The sequence below is a fragment of the Gobio gobio genome (genome assembly GCF_949357685.1).
Source record: "Gobio gobio genome assembly, chromosome: 11".
Classification (NCBI taxonomy): domain Eukaryota; kingdom Metazoa; phylum Chordata; class Actinopteri; order Cypriniformes; family Gobionidae; genus Gobio; species Gobio gobio.
Genome location: NC_137104.1, coordinates 8,026,758 through 8,047,870, shown reverse-complemented (window position 1 = coordinate 8,047,870; position 21,113 = coordinate 8,026,758). Strand labels below are relative to the sequence as shown.

The following is a 21,113-nucleotide window of genomic DNA, read 5'->3' as shown; positions in this document are numbered from 1 at the left end:
TCTACTATAATAGGTTATGCTTGAATCTTAAATATTTTTCACATATTTGCGCCTCCTCTCTTCCCAGTCTGTCAGTAATGCTCTGTTTAGTTCCTGTCTCTGTGAAGCCTCTCCTTCGGAAAAGCGCAATTGGTTGGCTGGACCAGTGTGTTGTGATTGGTCAACCGCTTCCAGCATGTTTGGGAAATGTCCCGGCCCTTACAATAAATGCCACTTTCAACACACTACTAACTCAACCAGGCTCGCCCCTTTATTTAGCATATGTCTCGGGCAGGAATTATTTAAATGAGGAATATTGTGACGTTTTCATTCTCGGAAGAAAACTCAAGACTACAATGGAGGAGTTTCAGGGAGGTCAGAAACAGTGAAACGGATATAGAGAATAACTCCTGCTGGAGGGACTTTGTGCTTTGTAACTTTTCACAACTTTTTCAAGCTTAAAGCAACATCACACACTAAAGAAAGTAAAAAAAAAAAAAAAAGCATAATAGGTCCTCTTTAAAACAATTTGAAAGCATAATACATCACAGACAAGATACATACTCTTTGTGCCAGTCATATATCTGCTGAATATTTCCAAAAACGATCTTGTCTTTTCCTTTCATATCATCTGGAACTCCATCTTCCCTCATCCTGGTCATGTAGCCCTGCCAGACACACAACACAGCGTCACATCTAGTCACATGATCACGTATCTATATCTCAGCATCCGGTCTGCACTCACCTCCACAACCAAACTGAGATCTCTCACATAGTCCCTCTCCGTCTCCATCAGCTCCAGCAGGATATAACTAAAAGGAGAAAAGGGACACCTGTGTTACAGACGCTGACAATGAATGAGGGCAATAACCGAGAGAGGGAGGAGAGAATGATGACGTACTGGCGTCTCTTGAGGAAGCCAGTCTTGCGTTCCTCTATCTCATCGATCGGAGAGGAGGAGGAGAGGAGGGAGTTGTCAGACGGGTTGAAAGAGGGGCTGCTGCTGTCCCCTTGTTCCACAGACAAAGAGCTGGGCCTGTCCTCCAGAGCCTGAGAGGACGTGAGACCATCAAAGTCAGACCAGACAAGTAAACAATACTACTGCAGACACTACCAGACAAGTAAACAGCTACTCTAAATATATTCTTAAAAATTCTTAAAATACTTGGCTAATAATAAGTTGAATATTTCAAATATATTATATTATACACAACAGTTATTTCTGGTTCTCAAATCTGATTGGCTGAGAGCCTTTTCCAGCCGTGAGATATTCTCCCAGTATCAGCACTGGAACCGTTTGTATCAACATGGTGGTCGAGCAAATCCACCATATTTTTTTCTATGTACTACTGTTGTCACGAAATGTAGTTTTAAGAGTTTTTTTAGGCAAGAATGTAGTTATTTAGATCTCAAATATGTGACTCATGTATAAACATAGCACCTATTTAACAATTTGTTTAGATGCTTTCGGAGATGCGAGCTACAGGCCGCACAGTTTCATCTCGGCCAGTCCTTCAGGGACTTGACACTGGCTTGTATGTAGATAGTGGTTAAACACGAGATATAATTCATTTGGGGTAGGCCTATATCAAACGGGCAATCTTTGGGTTACAGGGAAAATTAAGTTTTATAACTTTATATTTAGGCTATACTCCTGTACTAGAGCGCTACTTTTGAACGTTTGACTGAGTTGTATTTCCTATTGTCTTTTATAATGGCCTTCAAATTCACTACCCTTTCGTTACCCTTGTGGCTGAAAACAGCCACTAAAATAAACTGCTGTAAAAATGTATCATAAATATTTTTTTCAAATTTTTTTTTTTGCAGAAATCTATTAATCAACCTCAGTCCTGATCAAAACTACTAAATGTTGTTTTTGTTCTTTTTTAAGCAGGATTTTAACTCTTTAATTGCCAATTTCATAAATTATGTCACTGATTGGGGGGGGGGGGGGCAACAATGACTTATTTTCAATATAAAATGTAATTGTTGACTGGATTTTTGTTTACCTTTTATCACAGTCTTGGACATGTCAGAAACAACATTGGCTTTGATGCATTGTTAGTTTTTGTGCAGCATCAGATTCAATTTTTTTCTCCCTCATTTACTCCTCGTGGCTGTTTTTCCCCATTGACTTCCATTATATTTTAACTTAAAGTTATTCAGTCAAGCATGGGGTGATTTTCTATTTTCTTTTGTTGTTTGATTAACATTAATCACACAGAATATTAGGTCAGGCCCTTTAAGACCTGCACGGACCAAATTCATTCAATTTCTCATTCAACTCTGTATACGTTCACTAAAGACATATCCGACTGTGTTTACCTGAATACTTGCCAGGACGTGCATTTTTACATATTTTTGGCCACTCAAACCGAATAATCCGCGAAACTGACGTCGTGATCTGTCTGAGTGAAAGGCATTTGTGCTTCAGGTCAGAGTCCGGCCGCGTCGCACTTTATTTTCCAATGCAAGCGTTTCTGTTGCTTTCTTTTTCCTGAGCTGCGCGTATTTGACTGTTCTGCTTCCATTGTTTAGTGAACGGTGGAAGCAGAGATCACACACACGTCCTCACTCCTGCGGTCACACATCGACGCAAATTAAGAAATACTGCTCTTATTAGAGTGCTGTCATTTTTAAAGTACCGGTACTAATAAAATTTCATATCGTACCCAACTTACCCAGTTGATTAAAAAGATGGATGTCGACTAATTATCAGCGTCGACGCGGTCGATTGTATCGACCAATCGCGACAGGCCTACTGGAAACCTATACATATTTTTATCCTGCTTTTGTTACAAATTTGCGGGGACCAATCACAAACCAGCTTATCCACCTGGTGTGCTATTGGCGGGTTTAACACAATGATGGATAGAGAAGCGATGGATCGTTGGTCTGATTGGTTGAAGCACTATCCAATCATTTGAACTATGCTCGTTGATCACGCCTCTTGTGCAGTAAAAATACAGAGCAGACTAATGTTCAATATTAAAAGATTAAGCTCGCTTTCCTCAGTGGACATTCAAAATGTTTTTTTTTTTATAATGGGTATAATATTATGGCAATCGACCTGAAGAATGAATGCTCTCGTTTAGTTGATTGCTCTCTCATAATACTGTACTCTACATAATACAATACGCTTCAATGAAGCAACTCAACGTTCCTTCATTACTAGTTCTAAAGTGACGTTTTAGAGTAAGTAAAGGAGGCTTGGGCTCAGCTGTTAAACTTTCAACTTGAAATATGAATCTGTGGCGGAAGAAAGTAGTTCTGCACAAAAGAAGATTTTTAAAAGACACTACGTTGTTGTTTCTTATTTATTTACTCACTTGTGCCGTTGAACTGTTGTATAATCGCAATATCACTCGTGCTACACTGCTACTCATGTGATATTGCTCTTATATTATATTATATACATCTGTGCACTTCTTACCATCTTGCTTTTGACCAGCTCCTCAATGGCACTGACTAGCTCTGCAGCGCTGGGGGTCTCGGAACTGGAGGGTCGGACGGAGAGACGGGAAGAAGTCTGCAGAGATAAAGAGAGTGAAAGAGGGAAAAATGCCAGACTGAATGACACAAAGGAAATATGAGCCATATGGAGCTAAACTGTAATCAGGATTCATTCAGGCATGGACTTAGGCACTAGTTTATTGTCTTTGCCCTCAAAGACATGCCATTTTTATTTTATTATAGCAGTTCAAATAGCGTCACTGCATTATGTTGAATGCATCTGTAACTAATGGTAATAACATTATTATTATGTGTCTGGCATCACACCATTGTGAACATACAAAATCTGCACTCTCAAACAGTCTCTGGTGCAGTTCATCAGTTTTGAAAAGTCGAAAATAATAGAGACCAAAGCCAATTATTCCTAAAAAAGGCCCCATATAATCAAAATGTCTTTTATTCCCTGTGCTGGGTGATAGCTCTATATGCATTGATTAAAGTACAATTTTAGATATACAGTCCTTGTCTTGCAGTCAAACAGACCAAAATAGGAAATGTGTCAACAGAGGAAAGAAACCTGCTGCATTTCATGGGGTCTTAAATTTATATGATGTAAAAAAAAAAAGAAAGAAAAAAAAGAAAAGCAGACTTCAGGTCGACAATAGCTTGATGCTCGACACCTGAGACTGGCGGAGGGTTTCTTTACTTTAGGTTTGAAAACTGGCAAATCAAAAACATTCATCAAATAGAAATAGAGGGAAATCCAGCAGAAAGTCTCACCCTTGCTGTGCCTTCCAGACTTTCCAATTTGTGTCTGGGTGTGGCCTCAGGTCTGCTTAGCTTTTACAGGCCAATCAGACAGCAGAGTGGATAATGAGGGGATAAGCACAGAGGGGAGGGAGGAGGGGTGTGAATGGGCGGAGTTTGGAGGGTTGGTTAGAGGGGTAAAGAGTGAGGGTGGTCTCTGAGATTCAGAGTCATTGTATAAGGCACATGACCCTCTTTCTACCTAATCACAGCTCCCTGGTGTTGACGTTCGGATACACCTGTGCATGTCTTTCTGACCCGTGTGCGAGTTTGAGGAGCACAGTCAGATCAAAAACCAGTGCGTTAGGAGGACAATCAATTAAAGATGGGGCTAAATCATATGTATATATAACAAAAACCCAACGAAAAATAAGTAAAAAACTAGAAGAGAAAAAAAAAAAAATGAAAAAGGATGAGTAAGGGCATTTTGTGGTTCTAAGTTTAAATCAGACAGATTTAAACAACAGAAAGAGGAAGTCTTGTCTAGATGAAAGTGGAATAACCAAATGAGGAATCTGCTTCTAAAAGAACACTACTTCAGCGTGGAAGCTCTCAGGAAGCGGTCGGCTTCTAAATCTCTACCAAAAAACAGCAAATAAAAGTAGAAAGAAAGGGGGTCTCGGGTCTTTTGATAAGCCGGGGGTTATGGGAAAAGAAAGCAATGAGGAATGATGCGAAAGGAGGGAGGCCAGAAAGGGAGGAGTCAGATGGAGAGATATGGGAACTGAGATAAAACAAAGACAGGACACAAATCAACGTAATGCTATGGCAAACAATACAGCCCAAACAAAACAAAACAAAAGAGAAAAACAAATTAGTGTCACAAGCTGTTCTTGAGCAGTGATGAGACCAGCTACAACTCCAGCATTTCATCCTACTGTGGCCGTTTACAACAGACAACATTCTACCCAAGGAAAAATCTGCCTCTCTATCTCTCTACGACCCCCTGTGAGGCTGGCATTAACATGCATGGCGGATACGGATTGTGTGTAGACCAGTGGTTCTCAACTTTTTTGTACTTCTCGTGAACTCGAGTAGAATCATCAAAATTTCCTTAAAATGGTGCGTTTGAAGAGAAAACGTATCAGGACAAGATTGTAATTATTCCACTACAATCCCCCTTCCATTAATGTCAGATATTACCAGTATTTATGTCATAATTATAACAAAACTGCTTGTTTGTGGTTCACATATTCAAATAATTAACCACAAATTTTGTGAATCAAGTAGTCTCAAGAACTGTTATTCATTTGTAAAATAAATAGTTTTTTTACTATTTCAATGTGATTTCTTTTAGCATTATTTTAATACGTTAAATAATAATAAATTACTCATTTAAATCTTTTTAAAGGGTAACTCAACCCCTGATCAGAGCCTAACTCCACCAGCTGGCAATATTTGAAAAATGCTGGAAAAGTGGGCAGAGCCCAGGGGAGATGAACCGAGACCCGCAGTGACGGATTGATTGACAGCTGGAGGTGGGTAGTGAGCCAGGGACGTGGGTAGTGAGCCGTTGGAAGAGCCAACATGCGTCACAATGACCTACAACGTCCAATAGAAAAACTCAACTGTAGCCACCGTTCAACCTTAAGAGGGCAGCACTCAGACAAAGTAAAACGCTTCATAACCAAATGTCAAAACATTTACTCGAATCAATAAACACCACTAATAAAGCCCCAGTCTTTCAGATCCTTAACTAAAAAAAAGTTGTTTTAGGGTTTACACTGCAAAAAATGCTTTTCTTGCTTAGTATTTTTGTCTTGTTTTCAGTCCAAATATCTAAAAAATCTTACATTAAGAAACATTTACTAGACAAGCAAAAGTTTGTCATATTTTGGGGGAAAATAACTCCAAATTAAGGGAGTTTTTGCTTGAAATAAGCAAAATAATCTGCCAATGGGGTAAGCAAAATAATCTTAATTCAAACAGAAAACAAGATTATTTTGCTTACCCCATTGGCAGATTATTTTGCTTATTTTAAGCAAAAACTCCCTTAATTTTGAGTTATTTTCTCCCAAAATAAGACAAAAACTTTTGCTTGTCAAGTAAATGTTTCTTAATGTAAGATTTTTTTGATATTTGGATTGAAAACAAGACAAAAATACTAAGTAAGAAAAGCATTTTTTGCAGTGTAGTTACCCATTAAGAGTATTTTTCACACCTGTCGAATGTTTGTTTTGTTCTGAAACAGGGATTCAAATTGTTACAATGTTGCAATTTCTTTTTGGCTCGGTTCACTTTCACCAGGCAGCATTTCTAAATGGACCAAAATTAGTTAACACAAGTTACATATGAGTAAACGTTACTCTCATTGGTCAGAGCGCACTGTTTATGTTCCGGGATTCTGTTCATAGCGGTCATCTGTCAGGATGGATGGATAGACAACGGCTCTGCAGACTTACTGTGGTTTTCTTTATATTACCTCATCATTTTGAGCAGGAATCAAGGCTTTGTCTGTTTTTTAATTTTGAGTTTTGGACAGTTCTGAAATATTCATCCGACCAAATTTCAATTAGGAATTTCACTTTGTCATTGCTCTAGGTTAACTCACGAGGTATTAGCAAAACAAACAATGCTGCTTTTCATGCAACGTAATTACCCATCATACATTGTGATACAGCCATGTTCGGTTGTCCACCGGGTCAGATTGCTTTCTCACCAAGAAGCAAACAACTCCAGAGTTTTTCTTCAAGTGGGACGAGACCACCTTGTTCGATTATTTTTGGTTCATGTATTATTTTCATTTATGCCTAAACAACCCGAACTAAAGGAGAAAATGCACCATTTTCCGAAACAAATGCTCCAAACGAGCCAGGTATGAAAACAGGTATGGAAGTTTGCTGAAGGGTAAGAACCACTGGTCTAGACTTTTACACCATTCCAATGCATTGTGTGATTTCACAGAGATCTGACTGCAAAATTGCAAATGGATAGTTAAAAATGCTTTGTCATTTCTTGCATTTCCTTTAATTACAAACCCCTCAGAGTGATGTTACTAGGGGTTAAAAGGGGAAAAAAGTGCTCTCTTGGGGAAAGAAATGAGAAAAACAAGAGTAATCCAATGAAATAATTTGATAAGTAATCAGAAATGGTTGATTAATTGTGAAGAAACACATTAAATGTGATCAGAATCCATCCAAATGGAAGCCGCACGTTAATGCCAGGTGTCATGGGGCCAAGATGACACACGATTCTTTATGATCAAGTTTAATATGATCAGGAAAACAGTTTTACAGTGTTTGCATTGTAGAGCTAGAACTGGAAAAGTGAAAGTAAAGACTGCATATCGCAGGAGGAGATACAAGCGCTGGCACACAAAGGTTTGAACGGGTTCGAGGATCTCTAATGAGGTTTAAAGGTTGGCAGTGAACAAAATAAAAATAAAATAAAAATTGTCCAAACTAGTGATTTATTCGCACCAACCCTCCTCCTCATTCGCCCCGCTCTGCTCTATCTTGAGCCGGCTCACCTTGTCATCCTGTGCGTCCGGCTGGAGGAGGCTGTGCTGTTGGATGGCCATGGGTGGAGGAAGAGGTACGGTATCAGCTCCTTCCTCTCCCTCTTCCTCTCCACAGCTCTGCATACCTGATGACGACGATTTGGAAAGGGTGCCGCTGCTCAGACCCTCGTTACGCACCCTCTGTGGAGGAGGTTCAGGGACAAATCCATAAATTAGGTTACATAAACAAGAGGTCAGCTTTGAAAAAGCATGAGTAATATTTAACTAAACTGAAAGAGGCAAAAGCATGCAAGGTAAAGTACCTACTGAAAATGACTGCATTTACATGTACCCTCATAATGCGATTATATTGAGATTTAGGCCCCATGTAACACAATACTTCGCAACTATAATCATAGTCAAATATGTGGCGTATGCCAATTTTAAAGTACAGTAAACAGGCATTTAAACACTTCAATTACATCTATTCCACTCGCACATGCTTGTGTCGTACACGGATAATGAATTATATTAGTAAATATAGCAGTAAAGCCAGCGTCACATTTTTTGGGTGCTTAAGAAACTAAGTTAATGTTGACAATGTTGCACAACATGAATAATGCAGTATATTGATGGTTGAAAACATCAAAATGAATATATTTAAGTTTGGTTATGGTTAAGGTGTTTTGCATTTAATGCAAGTAGAGTGGCCAGTAGCACACACCTACTGTATGTGAGAGCATCATTTGTCCTGTGTGTTAAGGGTATGTGAATAATGGCGGTAAAAATAAGCACAATTCTATATAGCGAATAAACATATTAATAAAAATTGCATGTAAACGGGAGTGAAGAGGCTGGCTTGTGTCAAGTAAATATCTTACTGCGATTAAGTCCTTTCTCTGATGTGCTCCGATAATCTTTTATTTTTTTATTAACATTGAATTAGCGTTCATTTGAATATTTTTAGGTTTTCATGTTATTTTTGTGTAATTTTTAGTTATGTGCTTTCGTCATTTTATTAGTTCAATAACCACAGATGTTTTAAAAGTTTCCATAAATTCAAAATGAACAATTCCTATTTTTTTATGCAATATTCCAGTATAGTACTGGCTCAAGAGCAGGGCAACCAATCCCTCACATGAGATTGACCAATAGAAAACCACAACCATCCAATCAGTTCCCCATGGACAAAATTAAGTCACACCCTACATTTTTTCTTGTTCAACGTCCCTATAGGGAAGACAAGTATAATATACCTGGTGCACATGTAAATGTAGTCAGTCTATACACAGAAAAACAGAAAGTGCACCGACCTCCTCCAGAGTCTCATCCTGTGGTGTGGCAGCGCTGTCGTCCGAGTCTTTCTGCGAGCCTGCGTCTGCGTTCTTTCTGACGTCGCGGCTCTTCTTGTGTTTGTGTGCCAGCTTCTTCACGTGGCCGTCGGCTTTACCACTGCTGAGTCTCCTCACAGGGCTGGTCAGCCATTTCCTTAATGTGTTGCCAGGGCGTTTGGGCCCAGGGGAACTCTGGGAGCCCATCACATGGCCTGGTTGCAGAGTGGCAGAGGAGCCTGGTAGGATGGCATCGTTACTGCACACAGAGAGCGCGTCTGGAAAAACAAACAAAAAGATGCTGATGATTTTTCTCTGAAACAGGCTTGGGATGATTTATGGCAAGTGTTATAGAAATGTGCCCACCTTTGTGGTTAAAGATGCCCTCCATCTCCATGCTGCTGCGGGAGTGGGCGATACAGAGCATGGCACAGGGCACCAGGCCCTCCAGGGCAGGGGAACGGTCCGTGGTCCTCACCAAGCACCAGTCCGGCTTATCATGGAGCCTCTCTAGTACCTCCACCGTCTGTCCCCTCCGCACCGTCAGTTCATTACTGTTACCGGCCATGAAGTCATGGATGACCACTGTCAGCTCACAGCCACCTGATAACTACAGGAAAAAGAGACAAGCAAAGAGCCTTGTTTTTAGTCATAATGTTTGTCTTTAGATGAAAATGCCCTTTAAAGCAGCACTAGGTAACTTTTTAACCTTCATAATATATTTTCAAGACTCTTGTGATGATACATCGACTTACAATAGGTTGAATGACACGTCTGCCATAGCCTGACGGGGTCTGTATCCTTTTTAATCGTACTTTTAAACTTCGGGTTTCGGGTAGTAACCCGAGAACAAAAAGAACTACAAAATTCGACTGCTTTACGGCATATACGTCACTTCCACCACCACCCCCACTTCCTTAAATTCTGACGTGCAACTAAACAACTATCGTTTGTTTGCCGGATGTTATAGTCATGGCCGAAGCAGCACAGAAAAATAAGAAAGCAAAGGTTTTGTCGGAGGAAAGCAAAAAGAGGAAACGAGAAAGTGATCGGATTAAAGGCAGGACGAGGATCAACATTGGGCCAGCGTTTGCTCGTTGGCGTGAGCTGGAGGAGGAGGAGGGGCTACATTCTTGCAAGTAAATACATAAGATAAGACGTACAAAATCATATTTTAGGATACCTAACATGTCTGTGATATTTGTTTATTTGTCTTGCCTCAAGCTAATCGATTTTTCAAATTTGCAGATTCATCTATGGTAGCTTGATATTATAATATTGACGATACATGGTTATTACCTACCACTCAAACATTGAATTGAAGTATCATATAGATTCTGTAAAACGGGAACCAATAGACTAGGCTACTATAATGACGCTGGCTTGTAAACGTGAGCATCGCGATCATTTGGCGTTTGAAAAAAATAAAACCCATGAAATTATATTCATATGACATGCTGAAACATATGCCACTGTACCCGGGATGAAGACATTTCACACACGACGCAAGCAGAACACCTGCATGTGAACTCCTGCAGTGTTCAGGGCTATCATGGTTGTCATGTCAACAAATGCATGTGCGCAGCATCCCCTGACAGAGTTTACAACAGTAGTAGAGGACAAGACTGTTTCCCAACTGTAGGGGGACCCCGAGAGCAAAACCTACCTAGTGCTGCTTTAAATTTTGTCAATATGTTGACATATCATATTCATTAATTTAAGTCCATTTTACAATGCCTGACAAAAAAAAAAAATTTGTAATGTGCAAAATGATACAAATTTGTCTGCTACAGATCAAAAATATTTTTTCCAAGACATTAATGTAGGAAAGGAACCATCAGCACGAACAAAATGTATAATGAGAAAAGTGACCTGAAATAATACCACATAATGAGTATTATTTTATTTCATAACAAAGCATTAATAACTTTGCATTGAATTAATGACTGTTCATTTATTGCATTACTTATAGTGCATTGTTACAGCAATAGCATATTTGCAACAAGTTACACACAGACCATGTGTGCATTTGCTTTGTGTATTGTCTGTAAAGATGTATTACATCTGTTTATTATTAGTTATATTTAATATTAATAATAATTATTATTATTATATCTTATTAATTATCAACATGATGCACCTTTTTCGTCTTGTCCTTGTCACCAAAGATTCAGTCTTGTTATTGTTAACTAAAACAAACATATTGGGTACTTGGAATGGCAAAAATATAAATGTTAAAAGAAAACTTTTTAAACATTTTAATTGTTGCCTTGGCAGCTAACTGAAACACAATAAGTTTTGATTTGAACCAGTAAAATAACTAAAACTGAAAATAATAATACTTAAGCTAATATATATATATATATATATATATATATATATATATATATATATATATATATATATATATATATATATATATATATATATATATATATAAATTGTTTTTAAGAAATTACAAATAAAAATAAACTAAAATGAAAACACTATAATAGATTATAAATAATACTAAAATAACACTTCAAACATTTCCGTAATTTAATGGACAAGATCAACTTTTTATAGGCAGGATGTGTATCCTGACCTTGTCGCTGTCCAGTGTGTTCTGTGAGGTCCTGGAGGCCAGTGAGATGGTGTCTGGCTGACTGCTGCCGTCACCCTGACTGTCCAGATCCTCTCCATCCCTGCACACATAAACACACACGGGACATTAACTACTAAATCTAGGACTCCAAGTCCTAAAGTTTAAGAAAGAACAAGTCCAGCAACAGTAAAATGAAGCTGAAGGGTAAAAAAAAAAAAAAAATACACAAAAATAACAAATATGGAAGTAAGAAGTTTCACTGGCCTGGGGGTGTATCTGCGACCCTTGTGCTTGGATGTGGAGGGTTTGGGGATGTGGATGGGCTCCTTCAACGCCCCCTTCAGGTGCACAGTGCGCTCCTGAATCACTTCACGGATGTGCTTTATCCAGTCCTGTTTGTTCTCGATCCCGGACGCCTGTGTTTTATGTGTGTGGAGAGAGAAAACACAGGAATACACAGCGTTGAGTCAGAGGACACACTTATTTTCTGTTCTATGGTGAACTGAGGGTGGGTTAACTGTGTGGCCGTACTCACCATGGATCCATGTTTGCATCCCTGACTTAGCTTCATTTGAAATATAGAAATATACAAGGTTTTACTGCTTTATAATGTATCATATATCATACTGCATGAGACAGTGGCCAGAAAGACAGGGACAACATTAATAAACATGTTTTGTGATAATTTAGAGGCAATTTTACCAATGTGTTGTGATGAATGGTTTATGCATTACTCATTGGATTTGAAGTTTATCTATACAGAAAAAATCTAGTAGTATATCATTAAGCTATTAATAACTATTTAAATAAAAAAATTATATAAACTACTACTATGTGTGTGTGTATTGGCTCATATGACACAGTAAACCACATATAAACGGACAGTACAGAATTGCGCAATTTTGACATTTCACTGAAGAAAGTTTTAAACACAGTTTGAAAGCAGCATGCATGAAATTAACAGTTACTGTGCGACAGAAGCCATTTGCAATGCACATACGTCACCACCAGTTAAGACTATTCTTGTTTTTGTTTTGTTTGATTTGCTTGCACTTTTTTAACATGCAGTCAGAACCAGAGGAGCGAGTGCGCAGATCTTCCCCTATAATCAGTGTCAAGGATTGATACAGATTCACTCGTTTTTCGCTAACAGTCTCTTTATGATCAGCCTGAGATCTTCTACTTTAATGAAGTAATGTTAAATAACATCATCTGTGGCATGCTGTCCATTACGACAGAAAATAATTGACATTCTCCCCTCCGTTTGTAAAAGCAAGCAAAAAAGCAGCTGCCCCATAGACTTCAATTGTAAATACAAATTTTAGCTTGCTTTTACAAACTGAGGTAGTAAATTATTTTCAAGTCTTCACACTGAATATGTGGATTTCACAAATATTTACCCTTTTACTTGCTAAAGTGCAAAAGGGGCAAGCTACACAGAAATGCGACGCAGAAAGCTAGAGCAAAACAGTGGCATGCTTTTCAACAGAGCAAGAGAGAGAAAGTCACCTTGAGGACGATCTTGTTGTCTGACGTTGGGGTCCGTCCAATCCAGAGGGCAAATTTACATGGATCGCCTTCTACGTGCTCAGTAACACCCAGTTCAGAGGTCTGCAGTCAGAACAAAGCATTTAAAACAACCAGATCTGCTGCATAAAAGAGGTTGTAGTGCTTTAACCCTGCTGTGAAACGTACAAAAAGCTTGCTCTTGTAGATGTACTTGCTCCTGCCATTGGAGTCTTTAACCTCCTTGCTGAAGATCAGTGACATCTCGAAGAGGAACAGGTGACGTTCACGTCCCTTACGGATCAGGGTCTTGGGATCCCACACCTGGAACGCCTCCTGCAGGATCAGTTCTCCCTGGGACTCGATGTTTTCGTCAAACCCTAAAGACATTCAGTGTAATAAGAAACCGTTGTATCCGCCTTGTTTGCGTGTTTGCATGTCTATGCGTGTCCGCTGACCTTCCAGCATGCTCAAGTGCATGGCATCGTTGGCTCTCTTGGGAACACTTAGCATGACCTCCAGGCCATCCTTGATTTCCCCTTTGCCTTCCTCGCAACACGTCAGGAGCTCCTACAAACACAAAGCAATTACCACCAAGCTTTTAATCAAACCAGTCTGCAAGTTTTCATGATGAATCCCAGATGTTTTTACCTTGAGGAGCAGCTGGTACTTGGTTATTCTCTGAACAGGTTTGATGAGGTATGATGAGATAGAGTTGGCCAGACGATGCCTCTGTTGGATTTCCTGTAACAGGAACATCAATCCACTTTCACAATTGGCCACTGACAGGAAGACACGACGAACGCTCAAAAATAAAGCAATACATTAAATCATAACAGAAACATTTCTCACATCAAAATATCCTCCGGCATGCTCAAGAATAAGCTGAGTGGAGTCTGGTTTGTTCTTGCAGTAGTTCACGTACATCTGGAACTTATCCGCCTGCAGAAAGATAGGACATGCATTTGAATGATCTGAAAGAAGCAGATAAGATATTACTATTCAAACACAATTAACTCCACTCACCCAGGTCACAAAACAATGGCCCACATCTTCAGGAAGCTGCTCGTACTTCTCAAGCTCTTTGAGGAATATACTGGTGACAGATAGAGATAGTCACTTATGGATGACAGGAAACTCATTTACTGGATGCTAAACAGGAAGATCCTGTTAAAAAGATCCTAATGTAATATAAGTATGAGGTGTACGCAGAATATGTCTGTGGAGTTTCAGCTCAAAATACTCCACAGATCATATATTATCACATTTTTGAGTGGAAGGAAAAACACTGTTTTGGTGCATATATCTTTAAATGCAAATGAGCTGCTGCTCCGCCCCACTTTACAGAAGAGGGCGGGGCCTTTACAGCTCATGCCTTGGATACTCTGCAAAAAAACTAAAACATCTATCTGGTTTTGTTTATCATCTCTATCGTGGTCACACTCACATGACATTGTATGCGTTTTAAAGCCATATCAGTCTAAACTTCTGATATATGGTTTCAGCACAGAAAGCTCGATGTCAGACGGAGCATCCCGTGAGTATTAAACTAAGTTCTCTTTCACGTCTTATTGCACTTAAACATTCAAATACACAAAAGTTATGTCAAAAACACACAAAGTTCACATAAAGTCGGTTATGTTAAGAAATAGCACGTGGAGATTAGATCTGTGTATAAAAAGGAAAGCAGTTAATATGAATCAAACAAAAGAAAAACAGAAAGTCACTCACTGCTCTTGACTGAATGAACTTTAGTAGCTTTAATACGAATACATTTCTTACTTGAATGCTGCTGCTCTGGCGAGGAGATTAAAATGGCAGACTGTGTACAGTTCACTCGCTATACTAATAGGGCAGAGCACATCAGCAGTTGTGGGCAGGGCCTAAGCATATGTGACGTCACATACAGTGAGGAAAATAAGTATTTTGCAAGTTCTCCCACTTAGAAATCATGGAGGGGTCTGAAATTGTCATCGTAGGAGCATGTCCACTGTGAGATACATAATCTAAAAAAAAAAATCCAGAAATCACAATGTATGATTTTTTAACTATTTATCTGTATGATACAGCTGCAAATAAGTATTAGAACACCTGAGAAAATCAATGTTAATATTTGGTACAGTAGCCTTTGTTTGCAATTACAGAGGTCAAACGTTTCCTGTAGTTTTTCACCAGGTTTGCACACACTGCAGGAGGGATTTTGGCCCACTCCTCCACACAGATCTTCTCTAGATCAGTCAGGTTTCTGGCCTGTCGCTGAGAAACACAGAGTTTGAGCTCCCTCCAAAGATTCTCTATTGGGTTTAGGTCTGGAGACTGGCTAGGCCACGCCAGAACCTTGATATGCTTCTTACAGAGCCACTCCTTGGTTCTCCTGGCTGTGTGCTTCGGGTCATTGTCATGTTGGAAGACCCAGCCTCGACCCATCTTCAATGCTCTAACTGAGGGAAAGAGGTTGTTCCCCAAAATCTCTAAATACATGGCCCCGGTCATCCTCTCCTTAATACAGTGCAGTCGCCCTGTCCCATGTGCAGAAAAACACCCCCAAAGCATGATGCTACCACCCCCATGCTTCACAGTAGGGATGATGTTCTTGGGATGGTACTCATTATTCTTCTTCCTCCAAACACATTTGGAATTATGACCAAAAAGTTCTATTTTGGTCTCATCTGACCACATGACTTTCTCCCATGACTCCTCTGGATCATCCAAATGGTCATTGGCAAACTTAAGACGGGCCTGGACATGTGCTGGTTTAAGCAGGGGAACCTTCCGTGACATGAATGATTTCATACCATGACGTCTTAGTGTATTACCAACAGTAACCTTGGAAACGGTGGTCCCAGCTCTTTTCAGGTCATTGACCAGCTCCTCCAGTGTAGTTCTGGGCTGATTTCTCACCTTTATTAGGATCATTGAGACCCCACGAGGTGAGATCTTGCATGGAGCCCCAGTCCGAGGGAGATTGACAGTCATGTTTAGCTTCTTCCATTTTCTATTGATTGCTCCAACAGTGGACCTTTTTTCACCAAGCTGCTTGGCAATTTCCCCGTAGCCCTTTCCAGCCTTGTGGAGGTGTACAATTTTGTACATCTTGGCCATGTTAGTAGTTGTATTCTTACTGATTGTATGGGATGGACAGGTGTCTTTATGCAGCTAACGACCTCAAACAGGTGCATCTAATTTAGGATAATAAATGGAGTGGAGGTGGGCATTTTAAAGGCAGACTAACAGGTCTTTAAGGGTCAGAATTCTAGCTGATAGACAGGTGTTCAAATACTTATTTTCCTCACTGTATGCTATCTGCAAAGGGCTTGTTCTGAGACACTGATTATGATTTATGGGGATTAAAAAAAGAGGAGTGGGTGGATTTTTTACCATTATAGGGTGGTTGTGTGCAGCATTTATGTTCAAACACCATGTAAAACCCCTTTAAAGCGTTTGCGTTAGTGAACTCACTTGTGATGGAACTCATAGAGGTCCTGCATGTTACCAAAAATGATGTGCTCTTTGTTGACGATCCCTGGTGGGATCTCCTCCACGCCACTGGTCATCTCCCAAAGATATGTCTGGATGAATAAATATTTAAACCATTAATAGATGAAGTCTGAATAGTCTAATAGTCTGAAGTAATAAATGTATCGTTTTTCTCATGTTCTGCTCAAATTTCCATATTATTTCAGGACAAAAGATCCAAATAGCAGCCTTGAATAACAATTATTTTGAATGACTGAGCCAAAACGCACTAATATATAATAAAATACTCACATCCATGCACTCTCGCAAGTCTCGCACATAAGCTTTCTCTGTCTGGATCAGCTCAGCCATGATGAAGCTATACAAATGGAAAACAAATCAGAAAATGTAGATCTCTCTCCATCTAAAATACAAGAATTCTTTCAATATTTCAGTGGCGTTTGGTCATTGAACAGCAGTAAATAAGACATACTCCTTCCTGCGGGCGGACTTGCGCTTCTCTTCGTTAAGCTCGTGGGCAGCATCTCTGAGTTTGACCTCTGACCCTGGAGCACTGGCTGGGATGATGTCCAACTGCAGGTCTTTACTCTGGAAATGAAAAACAACTTGGTTTAGTCCCACAGGCTTCTGACTGCATATTTCTTGCAGGACTATTCTGACTGATTACGTTTACATGCACAACAATATTCTGCTATTAACTGGAATAAGGTCATATTCTGATTATGTGAGCGTCATTTAAACATGATAACCCATGATGTGATCAAGTAAATAATCGGGTTTGAGAAATTTGATTGCGACAGATGCCACATGACAGTAGTTTTGATCAGAATTTTGACTCAAACACCTTATTCTGAATATCCTCTAAAACAGGATATTCCTGTATATTTGGCCAAATAAAGGTCATTTTCGGTGATATTAGATACAGACAGTAGTAAAAAAGTTGTGTTATTGACATTGTTGTTATAAACTAAACAAATTTTAACATTTTTGTTCAAATGAAATAAAGCTGAAATAATAGAATTATTCGATGAAAATTTTTAAAAACTGAATTAATTGAAGTACTAAAATTGCTAAAACTAAAATGCAGCTAAACTGAAAATATTAAAATAAATGCCAATTCAAAATATTAAATACTATAATAGTTTGCAATCGATTGTGTTTTTGTCTCATTGTTATGGACATGAATGAGTACCATTTAAAATCGATTACATTGTGTACAATACAAATTAATTAGAGTAATAAAAATGAAACGGTAATAAATGGCACCTCCAGAAGAAATTATCAGGAACTACATTTTAATGTATTCTGAATATGCGGATTCCATAAAGGAATATTCCAATAGCTGTGAATCTTGTTAAACTATTCTTTGAACCAGAATATGGACCTTATGAAGATTGGATTGGAGCATTATTAATGCTTTAATGCATTTTGCAAATAGTTATTTTATCTTACATAATCTGCTAACAGCCTACTTCACAATTGAGACATATAGGCCATTTGATGACTGGCAAAAACAAACTATTTGTCCAGATTATGGCTTTAAACCATGTGCACTCATGAGAATGCGGTATGATCGAATATCACACTATTACGAGAAGAAAACAACATACTGCTTTGTTCGAGTCTGAAGAGATGCCGAGGGCTTTCTCGAGAGACGTGCGATACTTGTCCATGCGAAGGGAGAAGTCTCGATAGCGTTTGTCCACGGCCGTGACCCATTTCTTAATCTCAGCGGCGTGGGAGTGGCCCTTATCGCAGAAGCCATCTGCTAACTGTATCAGCAGCTTCACCCGCTCTTTGGTTTGCTGAGGACACAGGGACAGAATCAGCTTTAGGTAACTGCAGAGTTAAAAGGTGCCGCCCATGTGCTTGTCATCGTTGTGGTGCTGTTGTACCCTGGCTGTGATGTGGAAGTCCTCGTGCTCCTTCAGAAGCTCCTGTGTGTGGTGGATGCTGGAGCCCGTGGAGGTGTGTGTGGACAGATAGAACTCACCGGTGTCGTGGATCCACTCCAGAGCCTGGACAATGAGAAAGACACACTTTAAAAATCTGAAGTGTCATGAAAGTGTTCACACCTCAAGTCCTCTTTACACATGGTATTAAGATGCGTTTTGAGCGATCGGATCACAAGTGGACCACGCTAAATACAGGTGTAAATGGGGTCTAAAACGTTTTGAATTGTCCACTTTTGACCACTTCCAGAGGTAGTTGAAAACGCATTAGACTGGATTGCTTTTTTAGTGTGAACGCTCATGTGGTCAAATGCGTTCAAACAGCCACAAAAGACGTCTACTCTCCACCAACTGACATAATGCGGAAACATTATGGGAAGCGCACTAGCCAGACAAGATTTAAACTTTGGCAGCTGAAAAACCAAGTTTGGCTTGAAGTTCCAAGCACAATGTTCTCTCACCATTCCTGATTTCTAACACACACTCACAGCGTTCGGCCGGTCTTGCTGCTGTCAGAGCAGAAACGAAAGCTGATGCTGTCCTTGTGTGTTTTTCGGTCGTCTCTGGGCGCATTCATATGCAAACTGTACAAGCTTATTTCGTCCATTAGATCTAAAGATCTGAAAAAGCCCTTACATTTACCCGCCCATAGACCCTCCCCTCAAACAAATCAGGACAGAAGTGGTTGAAAGTGGACAAAAGAGACAGATTTAAACACCAGGTGTAAATGGGAATGTGTCCCTCGTCTACTAGTGATCTGATCCACCAAAACGCATCTTAAAGGGATAGTTCACCCATGAATGAAAATTAGCCCATCATTTACTCACCCTCAAGTCATCCTAGGTGTATATGACATTCTTCTTTCAGACGAATAAAATCGGAGTTATATTACAAAAGTCCAGGCTAATCCAAGCATTAGAATTTGGATTCATAGTTGCTCTGTTTTTGAAGTCCATAAAAAGTGCATCTGTCCATCAAATAACTGCTCCACGCGGCTCTGGGGTGTTAATAAAGGCCTTCTGAAGCGAATCGACGCGTTTGTGTAAGAAAAATATCTATATTTAAAACTTTATAAAGTAAACTTTCGGCCGACCGCCTTCCGTGGAAAAGTGTTGAATGTTGAAAGTGACGTCATGCTACCTGGTCGCATTAGTCTTTCGATCGGCAAAAGTTTACTTGATAAAGTTTTAAATATGGCTATTTTTCTTACACAAACGCATCGATTCGCTTCAGAAGACCTTTATTAACACCCCAGAGCCATGTGGAGCAGTTATATGACGGACAGATGCACTTTTTATGGACTTCAAAAACAGAGCAACTATGAATCCAATTCTAATGCTTGGATTAGCCTGGACTTTTGTTATATAACTCCGATTTTATTCGTCTGAAAGAAGAATGTCATATACACCTAGGATGACTTGAGGGTGAGTGAATCATGGGCTAATTTTCATTTTTGGGTGAACTATCCCTTTAATACCAGCTTTAAACAGTGCCTGAGATTTGAAAAGACTCAAGAAACGGACGTGTAAAGCTGTGGATAGAGTGGGAGTGTCGAGGGTGGGAAAAGGGGAGACAACAACCAATAAAACACAAACCTACAACCCACTCATTATACCCACAAATTAATATTTAAATGTGAGCGGGGGAAAAACAAACAAACAACAAAGTTGCGGGCACCTTGATGAATTTTAAAAATGTAACACTATGACAACAAACGCACACAAATCTTATTATTAGAGACTACTAACAACTATCATGAACAAATCAAATATGTTCTGATAAATTATTCTTAAATATTTTTTAAAAATCTGCTTTTCAGAGCTATTGGTCTATATGAAAGATCTAATAATGTTTTAATTGCGTTTACGAGCACTACAATCTGAACAAATGACACACATTAGTTTAGCACACAAAGAATAAAGGCATAGTTACTTTTTTGTCCACTCTTCTTTGAATTTTTCGGTCTACATCATTGTCTTCTGTGTATCAGAATAATTCATCGCGTTCATGATCACGCTGTATCAGTGTCCTTATTTGCACATATATATTTCATTTGAAGAAGACATGATGAAATATGTAGGGATACACGGTGCTGGTTCATTTTTTGGAGCAGGAGAGTATGTGAAAAATGTCCATAAAACCTTGAAACACACTTGCTCCGGTCCGGATATGAACTGTGATTCCTGTTGCGAGTGTTGTAAAACTCATCGCGCCGCTCTGCGCAGAAACCGCTCTCATACATGCGCTCCGCGTGGTGTTGTTACGTATTAAATATTGTTACAGTCATATTTTCCATGTGTTGGTAACTCCAGTTCTGACCGCATCATGGGGAAAATGCAAACAACACTTTTGTGTTACTGTACTGAGGAAATATACACTTATGACACATTTGTCTGAAGGAAAACAGGCAGAGGTGAACGAACAGCGATGAAGCGTCTTTTGTGGTATTTTAATTCTCTGCTGTAATGCGATCTCATGCATTATACAGCGCAGTGATTGGATTAACCCTCTGGGGCTCTTCGGTCATTTCTGACCTACATTTTGTAAAATAAAAAATATTAAAAATCGTAGCTTCATCGGAATGG

General features: G+C 39.4%; 1 protein-coding gene across 3 annotated transcripts in view; it reads right to left on the bottom strand.

The window, feature by feature from the left end:
* Positions 1–21,113, bottom strand: part of trioa (trio Rho guanine nucleotide exchange factor a) — a 194,813-nt gene that overhangs the window by 13,727 nt on the left and 159,973 nt on the right. For 2 of the 3 annotated variants that reach the window (XM_079829211.1, XM_079829212.1), the window contains exons 22-42: positions 18,472–18,594; positions 18,187–18,381; positions 17,049–17,164; positions 16,868–16,934; positions 16,559–16,668; positions 14,126–14,195; positions 13,952–14,041; positions 13,751–13,843; positions 13,558–13,669; positions 13,289–13,479; positions 13,103–13,204; positions 12,129–12,158; positions 11,858–12,009; positions 11,594–11,693; positions 9,376–9,619; positions 8,992–9,287; positions 7,709–7,879; positions 3,413–3,508; positions 881–1,029; positions 725–791; positions 544–647 (exon numbers count right to left, since the gene is read on the bottom strand). In XM_079829211.1, coding sequence (XP_079685337.1) covers positions 544–647; positions 725–791; positions 881–1,029; positions 3,413–3,508; positions 7,709–7,879; positions 8,992–9,287; positions 9,376–9,619; positions 11,594–11,693; positions 11,858–12,009; positions 12,129–12,158; positions 13,103–13,204; positions 13,289–13,479; positions 13,558–13,669; positions 13,751–13,843; positions 13,952–14,041; positions 14,126–14,195; positions 16,559–16,668; positions 16,868–16,934; positions 17,049–17,164; positions 18,187–18,381; positions 18,472–18,594 — 2,678 coding nt within the window. The remainder of the gene's footprint in view (positions 1–543; positions 648–724; positions 792–880; positions 1,030–3,412; positions 3,509–7,708; positions 7,880–8,991; positions 9,288–9,375; positions 9,620–11,593; positions 11,694–11,857; positions 12,010–12,128; positions 12,159–13,102; positions 13,205–13,288; positions 13,480–13,557; positions 13,670–13,750; positions 13,844–13,951; positions 14,042–14,125; positions 14,196–16,558; positions 16,669–16,867; positions 16,935–17,048; positions 17,165–18,186; positions 18,382–18,471; positions 18,595–21,113) is intronic. The other variant, XM_079829213.1, reaches the window with a different exon arrangement.